Genomic DNA, 23,914 nt, shown 5'->3' with positions numbered 1-23,914 from the left:
CCCACATTGTCTAGATGAAGACATTTCTGAGTCAACAAAAACTCCTAGGTCTTTTTCATAGATTCCTTCTACAATTTCGGTATCTCCCATATGATTTTTATAATGTACATTTTTATTTCCTGCGTGCAGTACCTTACACTTTTCTCTATTAAATGTTGTTTGCCTTGTGTCTGCCCAGTTCTGAATCTTGTCTGGATCAATTTGAATGACCTTCAGCCAAAGGTACACTGGAGTGGCTAAGGAACAAAAAGGTAAATGTGTTTGAGTGGCCCAGTCAGAGCCCTGAGCTAAATCCAATTGAAAATTTGTGGCATGACTTGAAGATTGCTGTCCATCAGCAGTCCCTAATGAACTTGACAGAGCTTGAACAGTTTTGTAAAGAAGAATGGTCAAATATTGCCAAATCTAGGTATGCAAAGTTTGTAAAGACCTATCCCAACAGACTCACAGTGTAATTGCTGCCAAAGGTGCTTCCAGCAAAAATTAATTCAGGGGGGTGGGAGATTTATCCAATTATGATCTTTCAGTTTTGTATTTTTAATATATAATTTTTTTCCCCTTAATAGTGTGGAGTATGGTGTGTAGATTTAAATGCATGAAACTCTGACACACTGACTCAATAAAATGTGAAAAAAGGGGTGTAGACTTTCTATAGGCACTGTATATATTGGACACTGCCCCAGTGCATAACAAGCCATGTCTTGAGTGATGTGCTCATACTAGAATTAGTATCCCTCCATTTTCACCGTCACAGCCAGAAGACTCTCTTACTATGATAAAAAACTTACAGAGATTTGGGGGTAAACTATACATCACTGTGCTGCAGAGTCACTTATAATAGGACCTCGATTTAACGTCTCACCTGAAGGACGAAGCACAAGGAGTTTAAATGTCTGAGCTGGGATTGAACTGGGAACCTTCTGGTAACAAGCGCCCTTTTTCTAACCACTGGACCACCAAGCCTCCTCTTCTGCCGGTCTATGGTCGCTTAAAACATTAGAAATTACCAGCAAATTACCTTACAAGCTAAATATTGCTGTATGTGTTTTTTTTTTTTTGTTATCTTCATTTTGTAATCTACTTTGCATGATAAAAATCTATATCAAATATGTTGTCTATCTTCTGACAATTTTTTTGAATTATTACTGCCTAAGAATAATTCCCTATTTAAAACAGACTTGAATATTAATTAATCACAAAAGTTAAAAAATTAGGGTCACCTTATTAGCTTTAAAACTATGTAATACCTCCTGTGGGCTTCTAACATTACAAAACATAGTGGAAAATGATTCTGTCATCAGACTCGAAAGACACTGAAAACGACAATGTTAGTCAAAATGTTTGTCATTGAATTTAAGTTTATTTTAGTATTTATTGACTCAAAAACCGGCAGGACATTTTCTAGAAACATCCAGTCTTCCTTTTGATGGTAATGGCACCATTATAAGTGATCAATATCTGCAGCCATTGAAAGGCTGCTGTTATCGAGACATTCAATGAGACCAGACTTGATACCAAGACAGATTTCTCAATATGGCTTGTGTTCTTCAGGCACAATAGAAGCGGATCGAACTTGCATCAAAATCACAAGCCAAGTTAGTAGAAATAACTGGCAACCTTGGCCCCCACCGCTTTTACAGTTGTGCCTGTTTGCTTTGTGCTGGGCAAGGTTGCCCTAAGGGTTTCTTGAAACTTGGCTTGTGTTTTTGATATCTCCACTTTAAGTGGCTGGGCACTTTTGATAACATGGTGTTTTTTTTCACATTTCCAGTGTGTTTTTGTTTCAGATGTTTAAAAGCAAGTGTAAAGGCAAAGCAGCAAATACATAGAGAGGAGTATAAACTAGCAAGACACTACTCAGAAAAATAACTTAGCTGCTCTTTCCTGTTTTCTTTTTTGGAATTTAACTTGCTTCAAAATAGAGTCCAATGTTTGTTATGTGCCTACTTAAGTTATGAAGCTGACAAGATCTCATCAAGAGTTCTAGTAGCCTGTGAACATATCTGTCACCCAGTTCTTCACCTACAGAAGGCAATACAATACAGAACAGGACAAGCCACACAACTAGTCAGCCTGCTCTGCTAAATTGTATGTCCACAGGCAGAAACTGGAACTTTTGTTTCTGGTCAGAGAACACAGAAAGGTGTGGGAGGTTCAAACCTCCTTTAACTAGTGGCAACTTGATTAAGGGATTGTGGCTGCCCCGCCCCTGGGCTATTTATTTGTGTTGTATGTTATGTGTAGTGTGTTAATGTTGGTGTATAGTCATTGGTACACGGGATATGAATGGGTCTGTGGAACACAAGTGTTTAAAATGTATATTTGTATTTCGGCACGAGGATTGCACAGCACTTCACATGCAGGTAAAATGTAATAATATGTGAGCACAGGGAATTGCACTTTTACTAATTTACATGTACCAAGACTCCAGTTGAATGATTGATTAGCAATCGAGTCTCGGTACAGCTGCATAAAAGCAGTATGTTTTCACTCACTCGGGGTTGTGTGTTCAGTGAGTGGAGAATGGGATTGGAGACAGAGGTTATAATAATAGTAATAATAATAATAGTTACATTTCAGCTCGCTGTTTTTGTTTGTCTCTTTATTTTGGCGAAAGGGCCGGGTCCTGTGTGTTTTTTCTGTTCATTATTAAATGTTGAGCGAAACCAGTCGCTCAGCTCCACCCAACTCCACCTCTCTTGTTTAGTTTCTGGTCTGACGTCACCCACTACAGCCGTCTTCGTGACAGGGATAAATGCACCACTTTTTTTTTTTAAGTTGACTACCTTACCTAAAGATTCCAGCACTTTTTGTTTGTTTGTTTTTACTATTTGTTTACATTCACCCAAATCTAGTTTTAGCCTATACAAGAAGCAACACAGAAATGCTTTCAATATGGATATATATAAATTTGTCTTCAAAAATGTGTGTTTTTTAAAATAATATTTATATAGTATAATATATTGCTGCATGCCATAAAATCATTTGGTTTGATATCACAATACTAATGTAATTTCTTGCCATTGCAGGAGTTGTTGGGGCTGCTTTTCATTGTCAGTCTGTACATCAGGAGCACATCTGCAATGAAGACAGCGACAAGGTGAGGGCATTGATATTTATGGAAAATCACTGATAGTTAATAAGCCTCTTGAGAGGGGTCTGAATGTTGGAAAACAGAACTAGGAAACGGCATTGCCTGCTGTAGTGTTGCACACTAACTTCAGTTGATCCAAGTAGGCTGTTGTATTGGTGTTCATAGGTCTTAATTTTCTCAAATTATACAAAAAAGCATGACATACAGTAAAGTCCAGATAACTCGGCACTCAAAGGGAAAACGGTGTGACAAGTTATCCGTCTATCAGTAAATGCACATATTTCCTGTCTATAGACACAACAATTCAGACGTTGCAGCCTTAAAAGAAAATGTCAGCAGCCCGCTTGTTTTTTGTTTCTTTTCTCCGTTGCAACTTTTTTTTTAAACAATTCAAAACAGCGACATTTTCCCAACAATCTCGATGGGTTAGCATCCTTACATTCAACTTAATAACTTAATGCAATGTTTGTCTGAAATAAATTGAGATCATGGCTCCATAAAATATGGCAGTTGATTTTTTTCTCCATTCTGTTCCACCTTTCAACTTTGTATAAATTTGTTACACTATAAACGTTGCTGTTTTTTCAAGTCAGCAGTAAAATGTCTGAACTCTTAATATCCAGGAATATAACTAGCAAACCTCAGATTATTATCAAAGTGCTTCACTTGCCACACATACTTTTTACAGCTTGTTTTCTGTGTACATAACTTAATAAGTTAATAACAGTACCTGTTTATTCTGAGCGAATACAAGACTGATCACGTAACGTGGATCCAGCATGTAGCCGACCGCAAGGTGGAAGCCTGAACTGAAGGAAAATACAGTGCTATTTAGTTCACTGGCTGTGCCGAAAAATCTAACTAAATGTAATATTGAATTTCATTAGCTGCCTGTAATGTAATGCTTTGTCATTGACCACTGTGGTGCAAATGTTTTTTTTTTCAAAAACATTTTATGTTTGAAAACAATGGAAAGTGACAAAGAAAACAAGAAGAAACCGATAAACAAAATCTTGAATGTCGTTTTTGTTCCAGAATGTAATAAATTAATTGAGTTCAGTTTCAAATTCCTGTCCAAATGTTTATTATTTTTACGTCAGCTTGTCTTCAGGTCCGCCACGACTGTGTTTATGTAGTGCAGTCTGTCATCAGTTCCAGAGAAAGGGAGCATATAAAGATTATTCAACTTGTCTGTGGCTTTTAAAAAAAAATACTGGTCTCTGTGGAGTGCAGGATGCATCCTATAGCCTAGAGATCGCAGTTTCGAATCCAGGCTATGTCCTAGGGGGCTGCGCACAATTGGCTGAGCGCCGCCCGGGTAGGGAGGGCTTAGGTCGGCAGGGGAATCGACAGTTCACTGCGCGTCAGCGACCCCTGTGGCCGATAGGGCGGCTGTGATTCTGCAGTGGAGCCGCCAGATCTGTGTTGTCCTCCAGCGCTATAGGTCTGGTGGCCTCACTGTGGATCCGCAGTGCGAAAAATGACTGATTGGTGTGCAGGAGCACGTTTCAGAGGACACATGTTCCAGCGGCCGTTTCCCCAAGTCGGCAGGGGGGTTGCAAGCGGTGAGCCAAGGATACAGATAATAATTGGGCAAACAAAATTGTGCAGAAAAACCGGGGTAAAATATTGGTGATGACTTAATTAAAAATAAATAAATAAATAATTGCTGGACAATATGTGACAACCTTCATAAAAATATTGATATACTGAAAGTAAAATAATATAGCATAATAGCAGTAATAGTAAAACCGTAATATTTTGACCCGGGCATACTTGCAGCATGCTACATTTTTAATAAGGGAGATAAATGAGAAAAAAAAAGGTGCAGCATATTTAAATTATAGGCTACATTCTAGTCTACCTAGAAAATGTATAATTGCTTAATATGGTGTATCAACGACACAAGGTAATGATACAACGTACACAGTGCAATTGTCAATTTTATATAATAATTTAAAATATATATGGTTTTGTATTCTGTTACATTTTAGTGATGCCTTTCACTTGAGACGCTGGGTTATGCAGGTATACACTACCTGCACTGAGCATGAAGCTCTTCATGCGACTCGGCATCGGCAAGCGAACCTTATTGAACAAAATGCTTCAAAAGGCTTCACTTTTAATTTAAAAACATTTTCAGATGTCATTTCAGAAAATAATGGAGCTGTCTTTGTTTTAAAATCTGCTTTATGAACGCAGTACGAGCAAGCGTACTAAGTTAGTCTTATACTTCATAATATTAAGTTAGTCCACCTGAACAGGATCATCTCACGTCCGATTTGGTACGCTGCAATCATGTTCTTGTTTAGTCCAATTTAGCGGATGATCCACCTGTGGTGATTATTGTCTGGTACGATGCAATTGGGATTAACAAGTGTACTAATTTTAGTCCAAGCAAGTGGATTAATCCACTAGTTAGACACATCAAGTGGACTGTGACAGGGCGGCGTGTGTGGTGACGACGGGCCAGAATGCAGGAACAAAAACAAACAAGGTACTGCAGTGGAAAACGCACTGCGGCGCCGTTTTATTTAAACACAAAAATAACATTTTTAAACAAATAAAAACACTTGCTCACAGAGCACAAAAATACAAAGGCAAACAAAAATAAATCACAAACACAACACACAGGTCTGGCTGGGCAGTAGCCTTCACGGATCCTAGAAGTTTGCTTAGTTTTAAATTTCTCTCTCCTCTTGCTCTCCTGTTCCTCCTCTGAACACCCACCCGAACATGGAGAGCTGCAGGTTTATATACCATGGCCAAGGGGTTTAACTAGCTCATAATTATTCTATTACCCCCTCGGCCACAATCTGCACGAGTTCATTAATTACTCTTGGCAGAGAACCAGCTTCTAACCTCGTCTCTGCCAGAACACGTTTTAAATAAAAACAATAACTCTCTCTCTCTCTCTCTCTCTGTCTCTCTCTCTCTCTCTCTCTCTCTCTCTATCTGTATTATTTTTATATATATATATATATATATATAAAACATAATACAAACACGTATGAAACAATAAAATGCACAGGAGCGGAGGAGGAGACCCTGTTCTAAAAATGAAAAAACAGTACTGTACAGGGCTGCTGTTACATGGACTAACTTTGGTATGCTGCAATCGAGCCCCTACAGAGAAAACGAAAACCTAGTAGATAATGTGTTTTGCTTTTGTATATAACAATGATATTTAATTGAACAGACTTTTGCAGTGTTAACCATTTTCAACATAAGTGACCAAGCATGAAAAGAAGCCGAAAATATAGTAACAAGCGGCAAGGTAAAATTGTAAGCGACTCCATGGAAATAGAAGCCCAATTCCGCGGTTTTAAACCGGAACTGGCAACCCTGATTACAGTATCTCTCTCTCTTCTCTCGAAGGTCGAGTAATTTATAAACTGTCACATAGACAAAGAGGAGGAGATGCGATACCTTTTATTGGACTAACTAAGTAATAGTTATTCACAAGCTTTCAAGATCTCAAAGGTCTCTTCTTAAGGTGAAAGTAGGAAAGAGAGACTGATGTTTGCATTCAAAGGCTGCATCAGAACATTAACAAAAAAAAAAAAAAACATTTTGAAGCACTACAATTCATGGTACTCGGTGCATGTGCTCATGCAGTACTTGGTGCACGTGATACGCTCGGTGCTTGGTGCACGCGGTATGCACGGTACTCGGTGCACGCGGTGCGCATTGGACCCGGCGCTATGATACGCTCGGTGCTTGGTGCCCGCAGTATGCACGATACTTGATGCACGCGGTGCACATTGTACCCTGCGTTGCACAGTACCCGGTGCACACGGTGCTCGGTGTACGCGGTACGCACTGTACCAGGCTCTGCACGATATTCGGTGCACGTGGTACGCTCATGCTTGTTGCATGTGGTGCGCATGGTACCCTCTGCTCCATGCTTGGTGCACTCGGTAGGCACAGTACTCTGCATTGCATGGTACTCAGTGCATGTGGTGCACATGGTACTCAGTGTATACGGTACACGGTGCGCGCTGTACCCGGTGCAAGTGGTACTCGATGCAAGAGGTGCGCACGGTACTCGGCGCCCGCGACATACACGGTAGCCGGTGCACATAGTGCATGCTCTGCGTGGGTTAGTGATACATTGTACGTGTGGTGTTTTGCACCCGTGCTCATGGCACTAGGCCCCTGTGTTACACACTCCCGCGGTAAGCGACCTTAGCACGCTGTACGACCCAGTGATGACAGCCAGGGCTGGGTTTTATACCTGTGAGGCCTGCAGGACGAACATCCCGCAGGAAGACAGGCATACCCTGTGTGCTCAGTGCTTAGGCACCAAACACACCACTTCAGGTCTCCTGCAGCATCTGTGCGACTTTTCAGTCCCGAGTGCTTGCCTGTCACCTGGAGAGAGTTGCACGGGGGCGTTCTGCAACCGCTGTTGCAAGTTCTCCCCAGCCACGCCTCTGGACGCTCTGAAGGCCCAGATTGCTTGCATTATGGAGCTTCTGGAGAGGCAGCAGGTCCAGGCGGCTCCGGTGGCGACCCCGCTTGAGGCTCCACCCACAGCCCCCAGTACCACTGAAAGTCGCTAAACCACCCCCTGGCCTCCCCGTGGGAGAACAGGGCGAGCAGGAAGAACAAGCGCTATGTTCTGACGAGGACGCGCTTTCTACTGCGGCCTCATGGGGGGTGTCTGCCTTCACACCCGAAATGGAGGTTGAGGCAGAGCCCGAGTTCCTGACCGAAGCAGTCTCTAGTTCCGAGGTGTCTTCGGTTACTAATGTGCCACCACTGTCATGGTCTGTGTCCACGTTTATGGGGCGCGCGGCAGCATACCTGCAGGTCACCTGGGCAACAGCGGCAGAGCAGGTCCTGCAGGTCCCCTGGGCAACAATGGCCACAGCCCTTCCCTGCCTTCCCTGACTTTATGGATTAGGTGCGCTCTTCTTGGGATCACCCAGCCACAGCGCCTAGTAAGTTGAAGCATGCTCCTCAACTGGCCTCGCTTGAAGGGGCGGAGAAGCTGGGCCTAGCGGGGTTTCCACCCTGTAGACTCCACCATTGTGGCCTTGGTGAAGGCTCCACCGGTGGGAGGTCAGCCCAAGGACCCTATGTGCCCGAACCCGCAATGCAGGTTAACAGAGACACGTGTCCATAGGGCTTACGTAGCGGGGGCTCAGAGTACCCGCCTTATAAATACGTCGAATATGCTGTGGCATACATGGATGGCATTTTACGTGACACCCTGCTCCCAGAGCCGGCGGCCACTGAGTTGCACCTGCTGTCGAATACGTTGCTCCAGATCTTCGGCCTGCAGGGGCAGTCCCTGGGCTGGGACCTGGCTGGCCTGGTGGTCGCGGCACAGACAGTTGTGGCTGTTGCAGGTGCGGGTGCCTGATGCTGATAAGTCTGTGTTTTTGGATGCACCTGTATCTCCAGGCCATACCTTTGGTCCAGCAGTGGAGGAGATTCTGCAGTGGTCTCACCGGGAGCGCAAGGCATCTCGGCAGGTGGCTGCATTGCTCCCTCCCCCTACTCCGGCGCAGGGTAGGTTGAGCCGCTGGCATGCACCTCTGACGCGGACAGTCACCAGGATGGTGCCTGTCACCACAGCCCTGCTGGGGGACCTTAGGTGCCACCTACAGGCCACACCACAAGCGGGGCAGGGCTCTCCCACATCGCGGAGGTGCGCAGGCCGTGGCCAGTCCACGCAGCAGCACCCTAGAAGGCGTTTCCAGGGCAATTACGCTAGGCATCCTCAGACACTTCGCGACCGTACAGGACGGTTACGCACTTCAGTTTCGCTTGGGACCTCCTCCTTTTCGCGGTGTCACTCCAGAACGAAATGGCAGCCTTGCTGGGCAAGCACGTCATTCGTCTCGTAGACCCCACCTCTCACGGGGAGGGTTTCTACTCAAGATACTTTCTGGTACCAAAGACGACCTGCGGTTCTTCAACCGGTTTTTGAAACAGAGGAGGTTACTCCAGTCTGTCCGGCCGGGGGACTGGTTTACCATGGGGGACTTGCGGGATACGTATTTTCAAGTCTCCATGTCCAGAGCAGAGGAAATACCTGCGCTTCGCCTTTCAAGGAAGCGTTTACGAGTTTTCCGTGCTGCCGTTTAGCCTCTTCCTGGCTCCCTTTACGTTCTCAAAGTGCGTAGATGCTATCCTGGCCCCCTTGCAGCTGCAAGGATTCAGAGTGATGACCTACCTCGACGACTGGTTGATCTGTTCCCATTCGCGAGAGGGAGCAGTGGCCCACACGGCGCTTGTGACGGAGCATCTGGTGAGGCTGGGCCTCAGCATCAATGATGCCAAGAGTCGGCCGACGCCTGTGCAGTGCACAACGTATGTGGGGCTCCGGCTGGACTACAGTACGATGCACGCATACCTGGCGGACAAAAGAGTAGCAGCTGTCCAGCACTACCGCTCCCTGTTTCGACATGGATAGAGGGTGCCCCTTGTCTTGTGCCAGACATTATTGGGTCTGATGGCTGCAGCGATATCAGCCATCGAGCTGGGCTTACTGCGCATGCGCCTGCTCCAAGCGTGGCTCAATGCTTTTCTCCTGCATCCCAAGTGCGATTGGCAGTGTATCTTGTGTGCTTGGCGACCCCGCGCTGGTGGAGGACAACCTCTCGCTTGCACCATGGGGTCCGAATGAGAGTGGTTTCCAACCGCCGGGTAGTGACGACGGACACTTCCAACTTGGGTTGTGGTGCAGTCTTGTGGTGCAGGTGGTTTTCCTTGCTCTCCAGTGCTTCCTACCTGTGCTGCGCAACAAACGTGTTGATCCGCACGGACAACACATCAGTGTGTCCACCAGGTCAAATGTCAACCACCAGGGTGGCCTTCGATCCCCGGGGCTGAATTGCCTTGCCTTTAGGCTTTTGACTTTGGTCCAAAGGAACTTGCTGTCCCTTCAGGCGATGCATGTCCCAGGCATGGACAACTGGGCGATGGACCCCGTCGGAGTGGCGGCTCTACCTTCAGGTGGTGGAGCGCATTTGGGAACGGTTTGGGAAGGCGCAGGTCGATGTCTTCTCCTCGGCGGAGACGGCATATTTCCCCCTGTGGTACTCCCTCCACCGATTAGGCGGTCCAATCGGCATCGACACCCTAGCCCACATATGGCCCAGAGCACTCCTTTACGCGTTCCCGCCTCTGCCATTACTTTCTTGAAAAGGTCCGGTCAGAGAAGGCATCAGTTCTCCTAGTGGCCCCCAGGTGGCCCAGGAGACTCTGGTTCTCGACCCTGTGCCAGCTATTGAACGGGCCCGCCTTGGGAGGTAGCCGCACATTCCACGAGAGGTGTGGCTACGTCATGGGCCCTCTTTAGAGGTGCCTCCATGGCTGAAATTTGTGAAGCGGCTAGCTTGGCTACGCCGCATACTTTTTCCAGGTTCTATCGCCTTAATGTGATAGATCCCTCATTGCCTTCAATGGGCACAAGGGTCCTTGAGGCGCACGCTCACACTGCTGACCTTTGGTCAGGCAGGGCTGAGGTATCCCTCATGTGCTGCCGTTCTTCATTCATTTTCCCATAAACTATGTTTGGTCGCCATCTTCAAATTGAAAGGGAATATTAATTTACCTACCGTAAACTTGGTTCCCTGAAAGAAAAGATGGCCACCAACCGCGAGGTCACGTCGGTTGTCGTCAAGGTTTCATCACGAAAAGAGGTCGATCGTTCCCTGAGTGACGGTTTTATCCCTTCGGTAGGCGGGACCGAGGAGGTCACCGGGAGAAGGGGGTAAGCTTTGATTACGTTACGTGTACTGTTTAACCACTCTGGGGTAACCCCTAAACAGCAAAATTATTAGCAATGCACAAACATGGAAACAAAAAATACTCAGGTTTATAACTAAGTCAACAGTTTGTTATGTTATTCAGGATCAGTGTTTTTTTAGTTAACTGTAACGATAATGAAAATGTCTATTACCGAACATAAATCATATCCTTTTACAGTAACTATAGCTAAAAAATTCTGTAAAACGATAACAAAATAGTAACCAAAAAAAAAATATTTTGTTATAGTTAGGCTTGCTATTTTTCGATTGTAATCGGTAAAGCTTTTAAACTTCGAATTCCCAAAAAATATGAGTTCGACTGAAATTAATTTATATAGGATAAATGTGTGTAAAACCACTCGTTATTGATTTTCTTTACCAAAAATGATAATTTATAAATCATCTCTAGTTGTATAGTTTTTACTCTTGCTGTCTGTCCCGTCTCCGTTCCGCTCTGAATGGCTAGATGTTGCTGTCAGTCAACTTAGTAGACTACTGTAGTTTCACAGTCAGCCATTTCATCCTGTTATGTAGAAATTAGTGGGCTAAGGTGACAGTTACTGACTGGTTTATTTTAAAAATGGGGCACAAGAGGAAAACACTTAACAGAGGTGTAGCGTACATTGAGGCAGCAGTAAAAATCAGCTAGGTACATTAAAAAAAAAAAAAAGTACAAAAATATATCTCAAGATTTTTTTTTTTTTATATAATGTGCCCACTAACATTTTTAAGAATGCATATAAGCGACATGTTTTCTTATTTTTAATACCTTTATTTGACATTTCTTTGTAACATTTTTGTGATCTTAGGCTGTATATACGTTTCACCACCGGGGTATTTAAATTTTAAGCCAAACACAGACATGTTTGCTCTCGTTCCCAGCCCCTGGAGCAGCGGGTAGTCCCGTATATTATTTAGTGGACGGTTCAGTACTGTACATACTCAAAGATGAAACCAATCTGTAACGCATTTCTTTCAGAAGCAGCCAACTGTGGGTACGAATGTTTAGTGATTTGTATTTCTTATGTTAATGTTGTTTTTCTGCTGACAGTCCTGTGCAATGTGATGTTGAGTGGTAACAACGCACTGGATACTGAAGTAAACTGCAGCTATGTTTCAGCATGAATGTGACAGCGCGCCTCATTCAACTTTGACCTCTGTACACTAGAAGCAGTTTAAAGTATATTTAAGTGAATTTAAAGCAACATTGTCTGTGTTAATGATTATATATGATAAGTGTATTGGTTTGGTTATCAAACAAACAAACAAACAAAAAAAAAAAGCCTTGCTGTTGTTTGCACTGCCCCAAGTGTACAGTCTCAGCAGTCCGATCAGTCTTCACACTAGTATCAGCAATCTTACCAGTCCCAGCAGTGGCAGCACCAGCCTTACCAGTCCCAGCAGTGGCAGCACCAGCCTTACCAGTCCCAGCAGTGGCAGCACCAGCCTTACCAGTCCCAGCAGTGGCAGCACCAGCCTTACCAGTCCCAGCAGTGTCAGCACCAGTCTTACCAGTCCCAGCAGTGTCAGCACCAGTCTTACCAGTCTCAGCAGTAGCAGTAGCAGCACCAGTCTCAACAGAAGCAGCAATAGTCTCAGCAGTGTCAGCACCAGTTCTAGTCTTACCAGTTTCAGTTGTAGCATCAGTGTCACCAGTCTCAGCATTAACTTCAGTAGCAGTGAACCAAACGCATGTCTCTCAGTGAAGGTATAAATCCGTCTACTTATTCATATTTATAAGTTCTATTCTTCACGTCCTTTTCTAACAGTGTGAGTAGGGTCATTTTAGGTTGGTGTTGTTATTGCAGGGAGATTTGTTTAAAAAAGCATGTGTCATGAAATTTCAAACAAAAGGAGTTATATTGCTTTGCAGTTTGCATTAATAGTCTCCAGGCTTCATGAACAGGATATGTAGGGGGGGTGGGGGGGTGGGGGGTGATGGACAAAAATTGGATTTTTTTGCCTCAGTAAAAATCTATTCCTAGCCACGCCCCTGCTAAATGAATACTGTGCACAATACCCTGACCAACGGCTGAAGTCTCCGCGGCAGGACGAAGCGGGCCCATCTGCCTTGCTTTCTAGTGACTCTGAGTCCAGCTGTGCTGAAGCAGGAGAGGGGCAGACCTCAGACTCTGAGTAATAAGTGGAAGTTAGTTCTGTTCAACTATCTCTAGTTTTGTTCTGTGCATATTATTTTTACCTGTAAATTTATGCTATATAAGTCTGTGTAATACACTTTTTTATGCGGTTTCTGCGGTTTATTTGAGACCATTTTTAAATGTGTGTAGGATCTTTGTCTGTACGTATAACTCAGCTGTGACTAAACGTTATTTCAATTAGAATGTGGGTAACCATGGTTTTGTTGCATGTTGTATATGGTAAAGGGGTTTCGCTAAATGAGTAGTTTCTCAGTGGCATAAAAATCTGTTTTTTTAAGTGTAAAGGTTGATTTCACACATTCTCTGCTTGAAAGGAAAAATAGTGTTTGAAAAAATCTGGTAAATTCTTTAATTAAAGTTAATCAAACAAATCGAATACTATATTACATGTATGAAATGAAAATGTATCTTGCAACAAAGCTGTTATCTGATTATGGAATGGTAATGTAAGCCTATAGAAAATGTACTTTTTAATATGGGTTGTTGTTTCAATGTGGTCCATATTCATAAAGCATTTTCAACCAGAATCAAAAATAAGCATCTGAACTGCCTATAGGGACTGTTAAATTAGCACATGAAAGATTTATCTGACATCAGATAAAAAAGGTAAATGCTTTATAAATATGGCCCTACAGTATGTTTTCTCCAGATCTCTTGCCTGTGAGTCAAGGATATTTTGCATTGTACGGAAAAAGGCAAATGTTTTATTTTTATATTCTTTTTTTTTCTTTTTCCCATGGGTACCATTGATTCAGGCAAGTTACTTATAGAGTTAACCCTTCTATATGCCTTGTTTTCTTCAGGCATTGAGGTTCTACTCATACATTTACAATTGCAAATTAAATGATTTAATTATTTTTCCTCAAGTTAGTTTAATGTAAAAAACTAAATATAGCTTTTGTAAATTGTTGAATAAAATCAAGCTGAAATAAACAGCCTGCTTTTTACTACTTGTTTCCAGTACAGAGAATCTATTTGACTAGTATTACAGTGTGTGGAGGGCTGTACAGCAAGGCTTGGCTAGTAAATGGCAATCTCTGATCAATATATGTTTGTGGTTGGCTATCCTAAGGAGTGTACTGTGAAGAGCCTGGCATTACCCAAGTTATTTTTACCTCGACAGATTTCAAGGTCACTGTGGTAACTGTAATAATAAATAAATAATAACTACAGTTATATTTAGTTAACTATAATAATAATAACTAATAACTATAACTGAACTAAAATAGAAAAATCATAACTATAACAAAAAAAAAAAAACTAAAAAAGCACTGGGGACATTATCTGAAAAGCAAAGTGGTTCAAAATTTGGTACATAGTCTGAGAACAGTACTACTATGATTGTTACAGATAAATTAATGCATCCTGTAACAGAACTGGAATAGCAGGCAGGATATATATTTGCAATTAAAATAAATCCTGCAAATGATTATAGATATATGCTATTTGAAAGAAAAAAGTACATCACCACAGAAAGCCAATTCTTACATTTGTGCATAACATGATAATTTATATAAAGTAATCACCCATAGTTTGTTAAAAGTTGAGTGATGCCTGGCAAGAGATACCATCACACTGTCCAAAAAAAAAAAAAAAAAAAAAAAAGGAAGAGGCTCCTTACTGCTTCACTGCAGAAGTTGTTCTCGCAGTTCAAATCTGGGAATCCGGGTTACAAAATAACAGTTCACCTGTTACAAACCCTTTTGGATTGTTTCACCGAGACTGGAGGATCGGCAAACTTGTCAATGTGTAAAACATAAGAATCTCCAGATGAAAGTGAATGTTCTTTTCCAGAAAAAAAGTAAATAGAGACCAGTGACGCTGAAGAACTATCAAAGACTCTGGTTTGCGTACCTGAGAGTAAGCAGTGCTCTTACAGAGAGTGTGACCAACGTAGGGTACAAGAAGAAATTGCTATCAGCATGCCACAAATTTGTGTTGCAAAGCACTTTCACTACACTGCCCTTTTCTTTGAAACCTTGCAGGGTTGAGAAGCAAAAATACCTCCCTGTTTGAGTTAATTCTGAAGCACTACAGTATACAGCTGGCTGCATGCAAGTCTATGCAGAAAGTACATAACCACAGCCTGAGAAAGACGTACACACTACTGTACAGTAGGCCATGGCAGAATAGCAGGGAGCTAATCAGTGCATATAAACAACACCCTCATAATGCATTTACCGTCAAGGCCTTTTGAACCTATGTTACATTCTAGGCAAGCGACAACCAGTTTAAATTAGTTTTCCCCGTCTCTAAAATCAATTTGTCAGTTCAGTGCTGCTCTTTCGTCTTGCTGCTCACTGTAGAAACAGTGCTTCTGCTTCCTTCTCACAAACACATTTAGTTTAGGGCTGGTGAAGCATACCAAAAATCAGGTGCTAACCGCCAGTTCACATTTTACACACTAACCAACAACCCAGCCAGGCTGCTGGTCTGTTAGTAAACTTAGTGCTCACTCCTAATATGAACACTCAGTCATGGGTCTTTCTGAAGCAGACAGACAAATTGGTAAGGACAGGTAAGAAGCATGTGAAGCTGGAATGTTAACCTGCTGGGCCACCTAGCAACATAAATAAATAATGATCACAAGGTTTAACTTTCAGGGGGCCCAACTCCTGAATTATCAGAAATATCCAAGTCACTTCAGGGTCTTCTGCTTCATTCTGAACACCCTGTCCAATTCCCAAGGCTACCCCGGTACAGTATATCAGTTATAGTTTCAACTCAATCTGTTTCGATTTGAAAGCACAAATAGGCTCACTAGCTCTTTCATATATTATGATAAATAATTCACCACTGGAGGAAATGTCTGTAATGTAACTGTTAAACAAACATTTTGTATTTTTTGTCCCCACGGTAGCTGAGCTCTCATACAGTTTTCTAAAACTGAGTCTCTTTGAAATGCTTGTTTCTGGTTTATATTTTACACAGCTAATACTTTGAAGGTTATTACAAAGTTGTGGTATATAAAGTCCAGTTCTGCTAGCTCTCTTTGAAAACTACCCCTTGCATATATTTTGCTGCATAGATGATTTTTATGCATAACTCAATGTTGACCTGGTACATAAGAGAATGCAAATCTATCAACCTATACTAAAACTGTACAAAATCAAGCCACCCTTCCTTCCCCAGTGCTGTATTAAAAGCCTTTTACTGTAGCTAAATGTACTCTAAACTTGAAGGCCAGGTAACCAAGGCAGACAAGCATTGCTGTGCACTTCCAGTTCCATTCAAGATCTGGTTACAAACTCAGCATGTTCAATCAAGCCTAACTCTGATTTAAAACCATCATTGTCCAATAGGTGCAACCTAACCCTGGTTCCCTGAAATAAAAATGTAACCATTACCGTATGGTATATATGTCTTGAAGCCCGAATTACCTGAGCACTATTATTAAAGCTGCTCTTTTAAGAGCCCCATCTGCGTCGGGCGTCGTCTCTGCCCCCAGGAGATATAAACCACTGTTGCGCAGGGATCGGAGCCATTTTCTCTTTAGGCCTGCTGTGCTAGTGTGAGCGGAGCGACGTTGAAGAAGGGTGTTCAAACAAAGTTTTAGATTTCAACAACAAACTGAAAAATAGGTTATTATTAACAGTTTTTACTTAAACATATCTAAAATTAAAATAGAAAAAAAAAAGATTTAAACATGTAAAAGTGCTTTTTTAGTTTCTTCTGGTTAACAACAAAGCAGGCAACATATTCACCCATTGTATTTTTTAAGCTTGTATTGGAAGCATGTTTTACAGCTAGTCTATGAATGACAGACATACCATTGTTAAAACCACTGCCCAGGGGCATGATTTTATAACCTGTGATAGTTGGACCCAATTTAAAATCTGGAAGTGTCCTATTGAATGCTCTTAAGATATTCACAGAGGCCTTATACATACACTTTTCTGCTTTCTGAGGTAGGCTATTAATAAGATATGCACTGCAAATCTGAGGAGGCACATACTAAATAAATGAAGTACTTTGTTGTTACCGTCATAATGGAATGCAGACATACACCATGCTGGCCCCCAATCTGTGCAACTATCTGACAGTTGCAAAAGCAGGTGTGTATTGAAAGACACAAGTCATAGAGCATTTCCATTTTTTAACACATTTTTTAAGAGCATGCTTTACTGACACAGTTGTACTGTCTGTCATTTTATCTGCCAATAACAAATGAATGGCATAAACAAGGAGGAACAATGTTTGTGTAGAAACTGAAAGCAAGGGTATTGAATACAAAGTAAAAATGCTCTCCACTCAGATGCTTTCCACAATGTTTGTTGCTCTAAGGAACGAGGTGTTCGTGTTTAATGTTTACTAACATATCTTGTCTAATTTCCCCATACATCTACATAAAAAATAAAGTTTTGATGAGCTAGAAGGATCAAACCAAAGATTAACTGACTACACAAAACTACACAAAAAACACATCGCATTTGCGGATCATTAGTGCATGTGTGTAAACAGGACATTCAAAAAATATTATTGTAATCCATAACCCAGATAGCAAATAGTTATGTTGTAATTAATATGAGGACATTGCATTGGATACATCTCATTAATTTTTATATTCTGTTTATAAAAAATAGTAAACAAACAAGTAATCTAACTGAAAGCCTTGATTCAACACACTGCTAGTTAATTTTCCAGTCTGGACAGAACTGCCCTGGTCACCAAAACAGTGCGAAACGTCTGTAAAACTATACAACACAGTTACTCCGTCGCTAAAATGTGTAAAATAATATAATAATAAAATAATAATGTGCATATCATTTAATTAGGCCTGGCTATTATTAGTTTTACTGTGTAAAGTAGAGATTTTTCAAGAAGTTTTGCATTGCTCTAGTGCCCTGTCACTGCAGTTTTCTCTTCGTGCAGCTTTCACCCTCCCTTTTCATGCCATGTTACTGAAAAAACGTCACCAACTTGGGTAACCTTATTTAAATTAGGTTGCTTTTAAGGTGCTCCACATGCAAAGCACCCTTAATTTATGTATAAAACAGGTGGAAAAATCCGACAGAAAAGGCTGTACGAATTGCATCTGGCGCAGGACCGGTGCTCGTCCTGCCTGGGCAGCTTCGCCGCACACTGGTCACACTAGTGGAACCCAGCAGAGGACCCAGTCGACTGTACCGACATGGCTTCACAGGCGAAGCAGCTGTGCTCGGTGCCGGGCTGTAGATGCTTTTAAAGCGATTCACCGGTGCCGAATCAGTTGGTGCCTTGATTGTCGTCGAGGAGAGTGCTGTCTGTGTTGGTGCTGATGTGTAGTGCTTTCGGTGCTGGGCTGTAGACAGCCCCGAAACTATTTACCAGTGCCGAATCAGACGGTTCCAGGATCGGTGTTGAGAAAAGCGCTGTCGATGCCGAGTCAGTCGGTGCCGATGTGTAGACGGCTCTGAAGATGGTCAACCAGTGCCGAGTTAATTGGTACCGGGATCGGCATCGAGGAGAGCGCTGTTTGTGCCGAGTGGACCTTTTCCAAGGTGCCGATGGTAGGCACGGTCGGTGCCGGGCTGTAGGTAGCGCTGAAGATGTTTACACCAGTGCCGAGTCAATCGGGGCCGGGTAGGCGCTGTTTTTCTTAACCTCGAAAAGTCGGCGGGGTCGATGCCGGGGTATGCAGCCAATTCAGTCAACGTGGTCACGGGGGCAAGCGCAGCTGCGCTAGGAAAGCCTGAAACTTGTTTTTTTTCTTTGGTCGCTGTGACCGAATAAATCTGCTTAGAGGACAACGCCGCGAGCCCGCGGGATCTCCTTACAGCACCACAACAGCTCCCCACACGGTATATCAGCTACATGAAAAAGAGTAAAGGCCGCTCACCAATCTCGCAAGAGGGGTCGAAACTCGCTTTAATCAGTAAACTGACGTGAAAATTAGGTGAGAGCACTCTTAGTATTGCTCGAGAGCACGATTTTACCGTGGATGAAATTAATTTGGAGGTCGAAACCAACAAACCAGCCAAATTCGGTTACGAGAAAGCACGAAGCAATCTGTGACCTGTCTCAGTGGAGTGAGAGAGAAAATGGAGATATGTTACTGTGAGGATGTCCCTCCTCAAAAGGAGGTGGGAGGGACTTCCCCCTCACAGCAGGGCCCTGATAGAGCCGCTTTTTTATATATGCTCAGTGATTGACGATCACAGAGTGCTCTTTCCCATTCGGTAATGGTTGTTATTCAATTGAAAGGGAACATAAGATAGCTCTAGAACACTGTGTTAGTATGAAGAGATAACTTGTAAGATGGCGGAACATACAGCAGTAGTGTTTTTTCTGGATGAATTTATGGAAGAATGTGCAGAAAATCTGCTGTTTTAATGCCTCTATTGCACTTGCATTGAGAGCCAACACCATGGCTTTAGCGGCACTGAATTCAAACACATTCAAGAGGCCTGTATGGATTGAAAACTATGTTGTGAGCATTGTTCCTCAGTACTGTGATTGTTGCATATTGCATGTTTTATGCAGGAGGCTATAGTGCAGTTTATGCTTACAATGCAGCTGTTTCTATTGTATGTGTTGTACAGAATATATATATATATATATATATATATATATATATATATATATATATATATATATATATATATAAATATATATATTCAATGATTCAATAAATACATCTGTGAATGACTTTAGCAGTTTATTTGTTTTGCAGCCTTCTGCATTTCCATGAGCTCCTGCATCAGCCTTTTCTGTTCCTCTGCAGTCTTACAATTGAAGTACTACTGTTTGTTAGTTTTTTCTCTTCAAAATGATTCGTTTTATAGTACATTCATTTTGTCTTTAATGTGCTCTTGATTTGATAGTAATGTAACATTGCAAAAGTACCCAATTTTAGTAAAACTATTATTCTAATGTCCCCATTTTGCCACAAAAAAAGGTTTAAAGTTTTTGGTGTAGCCTACACTGCTGTTCTTTTTCAGCTGAGATACACTGTGAAGCCTAATCTTGCAGAAATAGCAAAACTTTATTATTATTATTATTATTATTATTATTATTATTATTATTATTATTTATTATTATTATTATTATTACTGCATATAGTTCACCTTTAACAGCGCTATTCGTCCATTATGTTTCTTTTTATATGCAGTTAGAAAATATTTCTTAATGTAAGGCTGACCGAACAAAATTAAAATAACAAGCTGAGGGTTTTGAATGTTGCATGTGGTGCCGCAGATTCACTACGTTTAAAAGGAAAATAGTGGAGTAAGTCACTGTGAAACAGTTTAAATAAACTGTAATTTTATTTATTTATTTATTTATTTTTACGAAAAAGAATGCACACAGATATGTTAGTCAAAAAAAGTCCAATATGTGTGAAAATTCCAAAACAATCGCTGCACTGGTACTGCCGCCATTTTGAAACGCCCACCGCATGAGTTACTAAAAATGTTAGCTAATACAGAGCGCTGTGCCTATTGAACGCACTCAAAGTGTACCATCGTAAAGGATGATTGAAATGTATTTTATTTGAGAGTTTTCGCCCTGTTTAATTAGTTGTTCTTCCCTTTAAAAAATGGAGAAATAAAAACCTTGAAAGCGCCATGTTGTTTGGAACCAATGCTAGTAGCAACTATCTCTAAGGAAGTGAGTGTCAGTGATGAACGCACTAAAGAGCCTCATTGGATTGTTTACATCACGTGGATAGGTTCGTTGCAAAGTAGAATGTACAGATCAGTATCAACAGTACATTTCTAATACGGCAATGGGAGTCTTTAAGTAGCGACTAGAGTATGTCAAAGAAAATATTAAAGGAAGGTTAGTGTTTCTTAGTTTCACCTAAAACCGGATATGGGCGTCCGGGGTTGTTAATTCCTGCCACACGGACAGATGCCAGTTCCCGGAATTGCCGGGTCAAACCCAGAAAGGTGGCAACCCTATTTAAGAGAAACTAGAACCTACCTTTTGTGACATATGAACAAGCTGTATATAAATGTAATTAATACCCTGGTTACTTGTACATACAACTTATACTTCGATTACAAAAAGCCCCGAAATGGGACATGCTTATATTGATGTTGTATATATTTGTATGTATATTCCCTTTTTTTTTTTTTTTTTTTTTTACTAAATTGTGAATGCGTGGTTGTGCCCATTGGTGCTAAAACATAGTTGGCATATTTTCCGAACTACAAAATAAATTAAGTTATTATGTTTCTATCTGAAGACGTCTATGAAGTTCAATTTTGAAATCCAGTCTTCCTCTCCCACTGAACTGACAGTCTGCCCGTTCCATTCAGGGTGTTGCGTAGGGGGTGCTAGCTCTGCGGTGCTTTGATCTCTGGAGTATACCACCGTGTGTTGGACCAGCAGGGTGGTGGGGTTTGGCCCGGTTCAAGGACTTTGCTGGCGTGTCTACTGTACTTTATTCGGGGAACCGCAGTTGGGGGGTTTGATGGTGGAAGTCTGAGTTTTGGTGGTCGATGTTGGAAGCTGTTTTTAAAGTAGGGCGGCGAGCGGGGCTCACTCGTTTTAATGATCATCACTGTCTCACCAGAAGAAAACAGAAAACAGGTAAGACTCAGGGAAATCCAAAATGTGCTAATAATTAAAACATATTGAATCCAGTGTTCGATTTCATCAACATGTATATTGCAATCTAATAATGAATGCATAATTCATTTTAACCCTCGCGATTTAATTAGGCGGTTATTGTAATCCGAGTGACTGCTGATGTGCAAACACCACATCATATCTTAGGTTGGTGTATAGCGTGTACAGGCTTTATATAAGCGAATGTAGTCGCTGTATGATACTGTTTAATTTTTGTGGGTATTTATAACTTAATTCCAGATTGCATATGTTAAGAGGATAAATCATAATGTGAAATGCTGAATGTATTTCTGTGGTTGAGTTCCTCCGCTGGATTCATTTGTATTGCATTTCTAACAGTTTGTGCTGTCTCAAATCTGAAGACGAAGAAGGTTAGTCTGATCTAGTTGGATAATGTAATGAAAAGAAGTGGGGTAGCTAGCTCTTGATTAATCTGCGGATTACATTTTGGTTGGACCGGTGTTCGTGTTCGAAAGTATAACCCCCCAAAAAAGCTCTGCGTTCATGTGGCACGCTGCCCTTTGCTTTTGATAAGCATTTTTTGTTGTGGGTTGAGCGCAAAATTGAAGCTACTCTGCCTTATACATTTTATCTCTCGATTGCTCAGTTTGAAAACAAAGGATCACTGCAGTGTCTGCTCTCAAACTAGCCTGTTTACACTCAGTTGTGCTAAAGCCCGCCTTTTAACCTGCCCACTGGTTGGCCAGTCTGTCAAATTGTACCTGCGCGTGCGATCTGATAGGATACAATTGGTAGTAGGCTTGGTGACGTAATCGCTTTTGGTGGGTTGGTTGGTTTGTAGAAAAAAAGGGACCCGAGGAAGAGAAAATGGAGAGGGAGAAAAAGCTGTGAAAGTGAGTGGCGATGTGTATGATTTATATTATGGCAACCATAACGTTTTTTTTTTTTTTCGTGACTAAGATATCAGATTTTCAGGTTTGTGCATGCACTATTTCTTTATTAAAAATGCACTACGTTTAGCAACGCCAGGGGTGAAGAGCAACTCTGTTTATGACGTGCTAATTATGTGAATTATTGCTCTGTTAATTTCTCTTGGTGGAATAGCTTTTTAAAATGGTATCTGGTATCTGATTTTACAAATATATATGTAGGATTGGGATTCAGTAAACTGGGAAAAAAGTAAGGGATCAAGAACAAGCTAACGATATTCGCAACCTTTTACTGTACCAATCTATACTGACAATGTATGTATTGTTAAGTTAAACGAACTGTTTTCCTATTATAATACAGTATTATTATTATTATTATTATTATTATTATTATTATTATTATTATTATTATTTTATGTACCGGCATTTTATTTAGCAAAGTTAAAGTTAAACAAGTGGTTTAGTGTAAACAATAATAACACAAATACCTCCCTAACAAAGGTGGCAAATACTTTTTAAAAACTTGGTTTTTAAATAAGTGGCATACAGATGTAATTAGTACTGCTGCTGTATACCATTTTCATTGGAGTGCAACTTTAGAAAGCACCTGTAGTGCATGCATATGTTGTTGTAGACTCTCTGAAAGTAATAGCCCTCAATGTGGGCAGCTAAACCTAATACAGGTTTATTATTCTGATGTCTTATTGGAACCAGGCCCCATCCTGCTTCCATTGAAACACGTATTTCATTATTTTAACATGAGTTGGATCATGTTATTTTGGGTTTAGTAAGTCTTGCCTTTAAAACTAGGTTCTTGTAGTTGTTTTTGGTCTTGCAATGTATCTTTGTGTAGGTAAGATATCAACCAAACTGCTTACACCCTCCATTCGACTAATTACTTGATGTTGTACATAAGAATGCTTGTACTTGAGTAATATAATAAATAAATGTACCCCCAATTCCATCACATTTTGCTTGTAGATTTTATCAAGTAAAGGTCACTCATTAAGATGTGAAACCTTGAAATAAGTGTGGGTTGTGCTTTATCAAGATGAGTAATCCTTCAGGTGAAACTGACTGGCCCAAGGCCTGTCAGAAGCTGTCTTTGTATTTTGTTTTGTGGAGCCATTGTAAGTTGTAAAATAGTTACCGAGCAAGTGGTTTATACCATTTTCATTTTTTTTGTGGGGAGAGGGGGAAACAGCAGCATTTTATGTGCCAGCTTAAATCTTGTGTATTTAGTCTAAATCCTCATTCACTGTCTCCCCGAATTTTGATTAGACAGACTACCTAGCTTCACATTATAGAAACTCAGTGTAGCAACTTCTCAGACTATAATATTATTAAGGCAGGATTAAAAGGAGGTCTAAGTAAGACCACATTTTTGTACAGTAGTTCAAATTAACATTACAGTTAAAATGTAAGGCTGTAGTTAATGCATACCCCATAAGT

General features: G+C 41.4%; 1 protein-coding gene across 4 annotated transcripts in view; it reads left to right on the top strand.

Annotated features, from left to right (window-relative positions):
- LOC121319356 (E3 ubiquitin-protein ligase RNF38) overlaps positions 1-23,914 on the top strand; it is a 147,293-nt gene that overhangs the window by 55,496 nt on the left and 67,883 nt on the right. The window contains exon 2 of one of the 4 annotated variants that reach the window (XM_041256716.1): positions 3,030-3,100. In XM_041256716.1, the coding sequence (XP_041112650.1) occupies positions 3,030-3,100 (71 nt within the window). Of the gene's footprint in view, positions 1-3,029; positions 3,101-21,355; positions 21,534-22,379; positions 22,509-23,914 lie in introns of those variants that run through there. The other 3 variants (XM_041256734.1, XM_041256742.1, XM_041256725.1) reach the window with 3 other exon arrangements.

The sequence above is a fragment of the Polyodon spathula genome, chromosome 1, assembly GCF_017654505.1.
Source record: "Polyodon spathula isolate WHYD16114869_AA chromosome 1, ASM1765450v1, whole genome shotgun sequence".
Taxonomy (NCBI): Eukaryota; Metazoa; Chordata; class Actinopteri; order Acipenseriformes; family Polyodontidae; genus Polyodon; species Polyodon spathula.
The sequence above is the reverse complement of the archived record's forward strand: the minus strand, read 5'-3'. Positions and strand labels throughout refer to the sequence as shown.